The sequence below is a fragment of the Solanum stenotomum genome, chromosome 4 (genome assembly GCF_019186545.1).
Source record: "Solanum stenotomum isolate F172 chromosome 4, ASM1918654v1, whole genome shotgun sequence".
Lineage (NCBI taxonomy): Eukaryota > Viridiplantae > Streptophyta > Magnoliopsida > Solanales > Solanaceae > Solanum > Solanum stenotomum.
Genome location: NC_064285.1, coordinates 4,862,306 through 4,873,014, shown reverse-complemented (window position 1 = coordinate 4,873,014; position 10,709 = coordinate 4,862,306). Strand labels below are relative to the sequence as shown.

The following is a 10,709-nucleotide window of genomic DNA, read 5'->3' as shown; positions in this document are numbered from 1 at the left end:
AGTCCTTAAAAATATAAAATATTTAATTCGTTTAGATTTGAACAGGTTAATAATCCATTCGTTTGTTAATTAAGTCTATTTTGATCTGTCTAATTTACCCATTTAAAAGTTGGCTTGACTCAGCCTAAATAACCTCTATGCAAATTAATGAATTTAGACGGTTTTAACCATTCAAATTTAACCTATTTAGATTTAAATTAACTCTTTTCCATTCAAATAATAAAGTTTTGTAGTATTTAGAAATAATACTTAGTAATTAAGCTTTAATTTGCAATAATTATTCTAATTTTAATACTCACTAATTTGTTAAAAAAAATTAAAAGAATAAATAGGAAACTACTATGTCAGATAGACGAATCCACACTGACAATTTCCAGTGTAGTGTTAAGTCTCCATTAATTTGTCTACGTAGTTGTTACGTGTCACATACTATAGTGGTCAATTACTCGAAATCTCGAATAATTAAAAATTGCTATTGAGTGATAAATATTTGTTATTTAAAGTAAAATTTTTTTTAAAAAACTCCAAATATGAAATTCATTTTTCATAAGGAGTTATTTTATTTCTGAAATAAAATATATTTACATAAATTTTATTAGTTGAACTTCAATACAAATAATGAACGTCAAATGAAAAGGAAAAAAAGATAGTTTTCCTCGATATACGTAGTTGCGACGTGGTGTTTTGTGTTGTTTCTTTTTTTTTTTTTTGGCCAAAGGTGCACGCCGAAGGCCAAACACTTGTTTCTTTCTAAATTTATTCATCTTTATTGCCATTTATGAACTATCTAGAGTATATCTCATAAATCAAATAAATTAAAGTTATTAAATTTTGATCAATATTTTACAATATATTTTTACACTATAAAAATTATAAATTATAATATTTCAATTAATTTTTAAATTTTAAATTATTGACAATTAATAGAATAGATTAATTTCACTTAAATATCAAATACTCTCTCCGTGTACTTTTACTTATCACATTTGAATTTGATGTGTCTATTAAGAAAATAATGATTAATATGACTATTTTACCATATTATCTTTATTAATTGATATTTAATATTAGCCTTTCTGAAAAATAATTTGATGAATAAGTAACTAATGCGAAAATAAAATAGGGAGAAAATATATTGTACTTGTTTTTTCTATATGTTAAAAGTGACAAGTAAAAAGTATATTTGATAACTATTTTCACTCAAATTCACACCCAAAACACAATTACATTTCATCATGACATATATATATATATATATAATTAATTTTTAAATTTTAAATTATTGACAATTAATAGAATAGATTAATTTCACTTAAATATCAAATACTCTCTTCGTGCACTTTTTACTTATCACATTTGAATTTGATGTGTCTATTAAGAAAATAATGATTAATATGACTATTTTACCATACTATTTTTATTAATTGATATTTAATATTAGCCTTTCTGAAAAAAAATTGATGAATAAGTAACTAATGCAAAAATAAAATAGGGAGAAAATATATTGTACTTATTTTTTTATATGTTAAAAGTGACAAGTAAAGAGTATATTTGATAACTATTTTCACTCAAATTTACACCCAAAACACAATTACATTTCATCATGACATATATATATAAATTTAATTTAATTTAATATAATAAACTATATTATTATTTAATGTAAAAAAAACCTTCACGTTTACCTATATATGTGGCGCATGAACAAGTGTACTATGGTTTCTCAATAAGAAAAATCGTATTTTGTACGGAAAGCCCACAGTGAGAGGAAAGTCTAAAATAGTGGAAAAATCATTTGAGAAGATAAGCTGCATTACATTTCTTCATTTCTTCATCAATTATATGTAAGTTCAACGAACTAATTTTACTCTCTTTCTTTTTATAAAGTTTGAATTTTATTGTTCTGAATGATTAAACTTTGAAACAAAGAAGCAGAGTCGGAATTTGAAGTTTATCCGATTTTAGTTATTGAGTCTTTAAGTTCTAAAAATTAATAATTTATCATATATTTTGGCCTCTAGCTCTCCACCATTACCTCAGGTTATAAGGCCGTCCATCAAAGTCTCCATTCCAGTTTGTATGTATTGCCCACTGCTTCCAATTTGTAAATTTTAAGAGGTGTATATATATATATAGAAGCATTTTTTGGAAAATGCTTTTCAGTTTTGGAATGATATTTTTTTAATTTTCTATGTTTGTTTAATAAAACTATTTTGAAATATATTCTCTAGAAAAAACAAATTTTATAAAAATAATAATAAAAAAAGACTTCTCTATGAAAGTAAAAAAAAAAAAAAAATTTCACAAACTAAGTAACATTCTAGAAAATTAGAGCCCGTTTGAATTGACTTAAAAAAATAGTTTTTAAGTCAAAAAATAAAAAGTAGAGGAAGACCTACTTTTGATTTCTGACTTATTTTTAAGTCATTTTTTACCTTGTTAAATATTTTGTAACTTATTTTAAATTATTTTTTTTATTTGCCAAACATTTCCAGAAATAAAAAATTGACTTAAAAGTAGGTTTGACCAACTTTTAAGCCAATTCAAACGGGCTCTAAGTACAGTCTTTTTCGCAACCCTTGACTATTCGACCGTGGACCCCTACTCTCAACCAGTGGCGGAGCCAGAATTTTCAATAAGGGGGTTTCAAAATCTAAAAAAATAGACACACGAAGTACCCGAAGGGGGTGGTTCAACATCTACTATATATACCTAAACAATTATTTTAATCATGTACAATATAATTTTCTGCCAAAGGATTCAGTAAGGTGGCTCCGCCACTGCTTCCAACCCTTATTCGCATCTAGTGATTTGCTAGATTAGATATTATATCCTACGTACTCTCAGCGGAGGAGATTTTCCTCCAATAACTTTTGGTACAGTAATGAGTGAAGTACAATAGTACTGGTACACTTGATACTAGCCAAGTGTCATCAATTATAAATATATGAAGGATTTGAAATTTTGAATTCATTTTGCAGTATTGCTCTTCAATTTTTTTAAAAAGCCTTTAATATTTATAGCCTGAGAATTCTTCTTTACTCTTCAAGCTAAGTCTACCTTATGACATTTTTGCCTGAAGTTTAACTTGTCAAAGCCAAACTTAAGACATTTGATACATTTTTTCACTTTGAAGACAAGAAGTTTAATCCTTCCCTACTGCCATGTTGATCGCGACGGAAGAGTACTTCATTAAAAAAAAAAGGGAAAACCTTGATAATATTTGCTGATGTTAGGCTTGTCAAAGCCAAATTTCCGATATTTTTGTTTGAAGTAAGACAAGCATTACTTAGAGGAAATCTAAATGTTCCCAACAAAGTGATTGTACAAATCTAAATGTTCATCATCCAAATAGAAACAATAATTAGTTTTATTGAAGCTGCAAAGTATTAGTTATCTCCGGATACATCTTGACTTTGGCTCATTTCCCAGATTATTCTCCTGGGGCCTCTACAAGGAGCTATTTGACAAGTACAATGACAATTACTAGAGGAAATTCAGGGTCATTCTCTGTTGTCCACAAATTATATGGGGTGCTGGAAAGTCGGTGAAATCCGTAGACATCTCATTCACTTCTCTGTTTTTCTTGATACTAGCTATCTGCATTATGGGCATAATGCATGTTGTTAGTTAGAATAACATGAAAGAGGTCTAATTTATCATACAAGAACTGAAGAGCAAATTTTGTGAGGTAATATTTACATTGTCCTCCAGATGTTTCTTTTCCTCTTGCAGCAGTTTTTCCTGCAATAACTAAAGGGTATCATGTGCAGTCTATTGGAAAAATTAATATGATATTAAAGATATCTGATGAGAACTGACTATTGATTACAAACCTACATAGAGATGTAGAAAGCATGTAAGCCTATTAACTCCGTCGACTTGTATGAAATTTGAACAAAAGAGACGACTAGTTTATAAGTCCGGTAGTCAATTAAGTCTTAACATACTTTAGACCAGCCTATCAAGAAACGGACAAGGACAAGTGGATGTTTTGTGCCTCCTTTTCCACAATAAGCTAATCGACTATATCAAGATTACATAATTTGCTGTATCAACATGGCATGCAAGCACTAGTGACTAGTACTCAGTTGAAACCAAAGATGGTGTGTCCTATAACCCCGGAAAAGAGGAAATGTTTCAACTACAGAATTGTACATGTTGCTCGGATCCTTCAAAAATTTCTGCTGCACTCTTGTCAGATCCTTAGTTTTTGAAGGACTATCTTTGAAGAGTTCGAGCAAACATAGGATGAAAAGAAGCTATTTTTTTCTGATGTATGAAGGTTTGAATAAGATAAACCTAAATCCAATGCACCTACATCTGAGAGTAAAAGACTCAAAGTTCAGGGAATCAATGCCCTGCTGCGTAGAGAGCTCGCAAGACAGAGACGGATAAACCAAACTCATGACTTCAGGAGAAACTAGCAGCGGAAATGAAAATTTACCTTCTCATGAAGATCCTTAGCAGATTCAAGCATCAAATGTGTCTGCACAAAACAAAACTATTTAGTGTTGCTTCATTCTGAGGTACTAATTGAGAACCAGATTATAATACTGAAGTCGGACATTATTTTAAAAAAGAAATGTGAATTCGTGTAGAAGACAGAGCAAACGTAAGAGGTGTAGCCAGTGGCGTAGCCAAGATTTCCAGAGTTCTGATTGATGCAATTCCTATAGGGGTGAGGTACAGAGGAAAGTAGAAAGACCTTTCTAGATCTGACTTGTATTAGAGCAGTTTGAAGTTCGTTCTCCAAATGGATAAGGTCAGTCACAGCGAGACCATCATCAGTAGTTTCCTCGAGTTGCCTGTTAAATTGAGACAGAGAATCAATGGTATAAGCTTTAAGAAACAAAAGTGAAGAATAAGATCAGTACCTTTCTGTTGTTTGTAGCAGTTCTCCCATTGTTGTGAACCCTGAGTATTTAGAGTGCTATTTCCACCTCAAAATGATTGGAAAACTTTCAGCACAAAAAATGTAAGTATGATTATCCAAGATAACATTAATAACACAAATGATTTTGTGGATACATTGCAAAATACGCAATGAATTGATAATAAGTTACTAATCAACCGTATTAGCTACATGAATGAACAACTAGTCAGAGCATGCTTCCACGATTTGATGAAATACTATTGAGTGTTATTGGTAGGTGCATTTCAGTCGAACAGCAGCATGACTTTGATGAAGAGTAAGCATTATTATAATTTGGACCTTCCAGTCCGGGAGGTGGCACATCAAAGCTAACATGTATATATAGCTTCCGTATGTCCATAGACTTTAGATTAGATTTTCGGAAAAAAATAGATTGAAACATTGTTTGTTCCTGAAATTTGGTCAGTTTTAGAAAATCTGTCTTCATTCAAGTTCCAAAAACTGATCTTGAGCAGTTCTTGGGTGAAATTTAATTTCCACTCATAGAACTTCAATTTTTTCCAAAAAAAATGCATCTTCAAATCTCTCTCTGTCCAAATACAACTTAAGTTCCAAAACTATTTTTAAATATATGGATAAACACTAGCTTAGAGCTTGTTTGGATTGACTTATTTTTAAGTCAATAACAAAAATAAGTCAACAATCATAAGTTAAGATTCCTAACTTATGGCTTATGCTTATGAGTCATAAGTTATAAGTCAATCCAAACAAACTCTTAGTATCTTCGGACCTTTTAATGAAGCAGGAATTACAAGTATTTCAACGTTTATCCAGAATAGTTCCGTCTAGATATTGATCAGTTCAAGGCTGCTCCCTCTTTTTAACGATGCAGGTTCAAAGTTACTTAACATCAGAGTAACCAAATTAATTGATAACTTAAATATATGGACACACAGTGCACTTATTTCATGTATCAAGAGAGGATTGTAATTCACTAGAACATAAGTTGATAGCACTTAGCAGTCAACTAATCAAATACCTCTGGCACCTGAATTTCTGCAGAGTTCTCTTTTTCTGCTTCGACATGGCTTTCATATCGTTGAAGTATTTCTGTCAGACTAAAAAAGATATTATCAGATATAAGGAAAATATTATGGGGAGCAGCTCAATTTGTATAGGTTTAAACTTAAGACTGCACCAGAAACCGAACATATTTAATGGTGTTCAATCTCTTTGGGCATTAGGCACTAAACCATCGAAAATACCTCCGGATAACAAAAATGAAGTCATCTTCTAATTAATAAGGTATAGGTTGAAGGGGGAGGAACCCAAAACTAGGTTCCCTAAAAGTATACCATAGAAAAGTTTGAGAAATGGCAACCCTACTATATTGCTAAACTACAAGTTAGCGCAACGGCCAAAAAGCCGTTCCATCTCGTTGCTTGTAGGGTCAAAAATCGCTCTTTTGCTTTCCCTTCGTGTCTCAAATTGGATTTAATTAGTTTCTCCCTTTGAGCAAGTAGTACTTGGTTCGGCCTTGTTTGTGTTGTGCATTTTGTGATCTTTTACATCAGTCTGCATTTTTCGGATAGCGGAAACTTGATGTTGATATTAGATTTTATTAAATAAGGTATAATTAGATAATGCAAATATGAGAATATTCAAATATGATATAATTAGATAGTGTAGATATGAGAATATTCTCTAATCTCTATAATTAGGCAGTCAGGACATTGTCTAATATTTATTAGTTTCTTTCCTTATTTACATTATTTGTAAGTTGTAACAACTATTTAATCCTATTAACTTGAGGGAATAATCAATTAATTCAATTTTCAATATCACCTCTTATTCTTCTAATTTCTCATGGTATCCGAGCACTGGTTTTAGCCCTCTCTCTGAATGTTCATATCTTTTTTGGGAAAAGAATTTGAGAGTAAAAAAACGGAGGAATCGATTAACTTGTTGCTAAAACAACCATATCAAAACGCTGTCGAGTCTCAACTCTCTCTTTCTTCGTGTCCTTTAAATTTTATCCAAATTCCTATATTTCCTTTTCTCCTCTTATTCTGGTATAATTGGTTCTCTTTGTTTTTTCTGAATATTCGTCCAAAGGAAAAAAATCATTCTTACATCTGGTTCTTTACATCTTTGATTCTCAAATGTCAAACTCTCATATTTGTTAAAGACTCTTAACTTCTTTGTTTCCTCCGTACTTTTTTTTGTGGGAAAAAAATGGGTTATAGACAAATTGATAATCAGACTTCTGAAAATGTTAAGTCATTTGTTTCATCTACACTATCTCTTGTAATTACTACTATAAAGTTAGATGGTAGTGGTAATTACACCTCTTGGGAAGCCTCTGTAGAATTGTGGTTCATAGGTCAAGGATTTGAAGATCACTTACTCAAAAATAGTAATAATATTGGATTGGGTTGTGGGAGACCTAATCTTAGTTCGTGACCAAATCCTTCCTAGCCCATATGTTCCTACCTTGGAAGAAGTATTTGCAAGATTTCTACCCATCAAATTTGCACCACCAGAGGTAAATTCCTATAATGCATCTATCATGCTTGTCCAAACTAACAATTTTCAAGGTGGATACAGAAAAGAAAAGTGGAGGAACAATAAAAGTTGCACCTATTGTAATAAGGGAGGACATGTAAGAGAGGATTGTCAGCTTGTCCTCTTACATTGCACTCATTGTAACACAGGAGACCACGTAAGAGAGGAATGCGAGCTTCTTCGCCTTCATGCAATAACGATCGTCCTCGACACACAACAAATGTGGCTCATAATGGAGATGGTATTCTGCCTACACCTGATGTCAGGAATGGATCATCTCAATCTATCATTTTAATTGGAGAAAACTATAATGACTACCTTCCGTACGAAGCATCAAGGCAACATCATCAACCTCATCAGTTGCTTGCACAGTACAACCTAGTAACTCATTTCCTGTCTAATCACCTCCCCCTAATACTTCTTTGGTCTACTTGTACATCTCATGAAACCATCTATGGCCAACCTCTGACACCTCCGCACTAAGCTATCAGTGCATCTCCTCTTAACATGTCGAACCATCTCATTCTTGCTTTCCCATATCTTTTCCTCCACAAAGCTACTCCCAAGTCCCACCTGATCCTGGATATCCTCATTTCTAATTCTATCTCTCCTGGTATGCCCACATATCCATCGCAACATCTTCATTTCCGCAACTTGCTAAAAAGCAAGTTGAGAAAACAAATACCAAAGCAAACAAACAAAGGGAATTCTTTTTTTAACCCAAGTCCCACCTGATCCTGAATATCCTCATTTCTAATTCTATCTCTCCTGGTATGCCCACATATCCATCGCAGCATCTTCATTTCCGCAACTTGCTAGAAAGCAAGTTGAGAAAACAAATACCAAAGCAAACAAAGGGAATTATTTTTTAACCTGATGATCAAATTTTAGATTCACTTGAGAGAAAGGTTTCCACAAAGAAGAAAAAACAAGCTTCTACGGTCTCGTTATTGTAGAAGGCCCCTTCTAAGCTAATGAGCACATTAATGATAATGCTTATAATTAAGACAAATCTTCCTAATGATTCTCTTGTGCATGACTTCCTCATTTTGTTGTAAAAATGAAGAATTTCTTCTAAGGGGAGGATTATAACCCAAACCGACACTACTACACCTACAACACAAAGCAAACTTAAAATTCTTAAAAGTTGAAATGAATTCCAAAACACTTAATTATTAGTTTTAAATATAGCAGACAGAATTCCATGGTCTAATTTGGGATCTTAGGAGAGATTTTGACTCTACCTGACAAACATATCAAGAGGAAGAATAGGAAAGGGCCCTTGGATTTATTTGTGACCTCTGAGGAGCCGTATGAGGTGAAAATCTCACAAATAGTTTTGTAATAGCGATGGGCACAGTGATGTTATCATCGACTATGATTATCTAACAGTTCAAAGTATAGTTAATATAGTGGAAGCACAATCAAAATATGGTTTTTTGGGGTGGAATTTATGTAACCCATCAGGTTTATCGTTTTTCTAATTTCTTTTCTAGATGCCCCCAAGGCCTAGCTCAAGTGGAAAAAGGTGGAGGATTTGTGGCTTAGGTTGCAGGTTCAAGCCCCACACCATGCAAAGCGAAGCCCGGTATTTAAGTGGAGAAGGGTAGAGGGGCGGGCCCATTATCCACCGAGTTTAGAAGTTTGTGATTAGTCCAAAGAGAGGGTCACAGACGGATTTCTCGGTTATCAAAAAAAAAAAATTCTTTTCTGGACAAATATGAAAGATTACCTTTTGATTTACCAGAAGCAGAAGAAAAATTAGTAGCAAGGTATCAAACCAAATATTCAGGTATTAAAAATCCACTCATAGCTAAGCAAAGAAGTTACGAGCACTTTGATTACTTTTTATTAAGTGTGAATCATTCAATGAACCTTCGAAAGAGTTCATCTCATGCTACACACCTGTTGGAATGGTAGCACGAACGAGAAATGGAGCTTGAATCTCATTTAGGAAGCCTTGGATTATAATGTGAATTGGTTCATTATAATGCTTGAGATTCCTTGAACATCTAAGTCGTGGTTATCAAAATCAAAAAGTACAAAAAGCTCTAAGGTTTGTTAGGTTTCAGCGCAAATAAAGTGTGGGCTTTAATGAAGAAAGGCGCAAAGGGAGAAAAAATACAAATATGTTAGTTTAGTCAAACTAATAATTATAACCATGAGTGACAAATAATATGAACAAAGAAATTGAATTATTTTTACAATAAAGTGAAATATCAATTGTATAGTGTCACCTCTTCAGAAGAGGCTCATTGGAAGAGAAAAGTATGTCTTACAAATCTTGATGACGACACTAAAGCGCATTAAGTGAGGCAAAGCGCTCAACACGTTTTGAGCCTTGTTTCGAGGCTTAAGCACAACTTTGATAACTTTGCATCTAAGGTATTTGTAGAAGTAATGTACTATATTCTTATGTTGCATGTTGATGACTTTATTATCTTAGATAATGATTGTATCTCAATATTTATTGATGGTAACTATTTAAATTCAAGTGTAAAAAGAGGCTTATGTGTATTATTTCGTGTTATTTCAACCAAGGGAATCTGGTGTGGCCTTCATTATGATTTGCCTAATATTTTGGTTTTTTATCCTTTTGATGTAGATAAGTTGAGCTTGAGGATGAATCCTTTTTATGAGAAAAAGAATGATATTTTTTGATGAAGTACGAGAAAAAGAATGATATGATTTCATAAGGTCAAGAACAGTCGAGAAGAATGTTGACTCATGCTAAAATCAAAAGTATTCATGGGCTGTTGCATGTTTCAAGATATGGTTAAAAGATACTTAGAAAGCCATATTGAATAATGTTGCGATCTCAATGACCCAACTGGAGATTGGGTTGCGGGAGGGGGAGTGCAATTGCCTAGACTTTGGGTAAAAACTCAAGTCTAGTACATTACACTGACTTTGGTGTTCCTTTTTAATGTTGGTGAAGCACTGAAGAGCTGCTTAAAAAACCAATGTAGGAATATGAACACAAACTCAAAGTTGACTAGAATTGATAATCCAACTTGATGCACTGGGGAAATTTATTGAGCAAGTGTGTCGTGCTAGAATGTTGGCAAAACACTGCAAGTAACTTGAACTAATGCAGACATTGAGCCACATAAATTGAAGCTTACTGAAGTTAACAATTCAACCTTATGCATTAATTTTATCGAGCTAAAGTGGTGTGCTAGTCTCACGAAGAGGAGAATATTAGTTTGGAAAATTTCATATTTTCTTAGAATAATTAGGGTTGTATATATTTGGGGGGGGGGGGGGG

The 10,709-nt window shown here is 32.7% G+C and overlaps 1 protein-coding gene across 2 annotated transcripts in view; it reads right to left on the bottom strand.

Moving 5' to 3' along the window:
* Positions 1 to 3,303: 3,303 nt before the first annotated feature.
* LOC125862173 (protein MADS AFFECTING FLOWERING 5-like) overlaps positions 3,304 to 10,709 on the bottom strand; it is a 10,327-nt gene continuing 2,921 nt past the window's right edge. The window contains exons 2-7 of one of the 2 annotated variants that reach the window (XM_049542181.1): positions 5,916 to 5,994; positions 4,878 to 4,933; positions 4,709 to 4,808; positions 4,448 to 4,489; positions 3,703 to 3,744; positions 3,304 to 3,600 (exon numbers count right to left, since the gene is read on the bottom strand). In XM_049542181.1, the coding sequence (XP_049398138.1) occupies positions 3,487 to 3,600; positions 3,703 to 3,744; positions 4,448 to 4,489; positions 4,709 to 4,808; positions 4,878 to 4,933; positions 5,916 to 5,994 (433 nt within the window). In that variant the 3' untranslated portion in view covers positions 3,304 to 3,486. The remainder of the gene's footprint in view (positions 3,601 to 3,702; positions 3,745 to 4,447; positions 4,490 to 4,708; positions 4,809 to 4,877; positions 4,934 to 5,915; positions 5,995 to 10,709) is intronic. The other variant, XM_049542182.1, reaches the window with a different exon arrangement.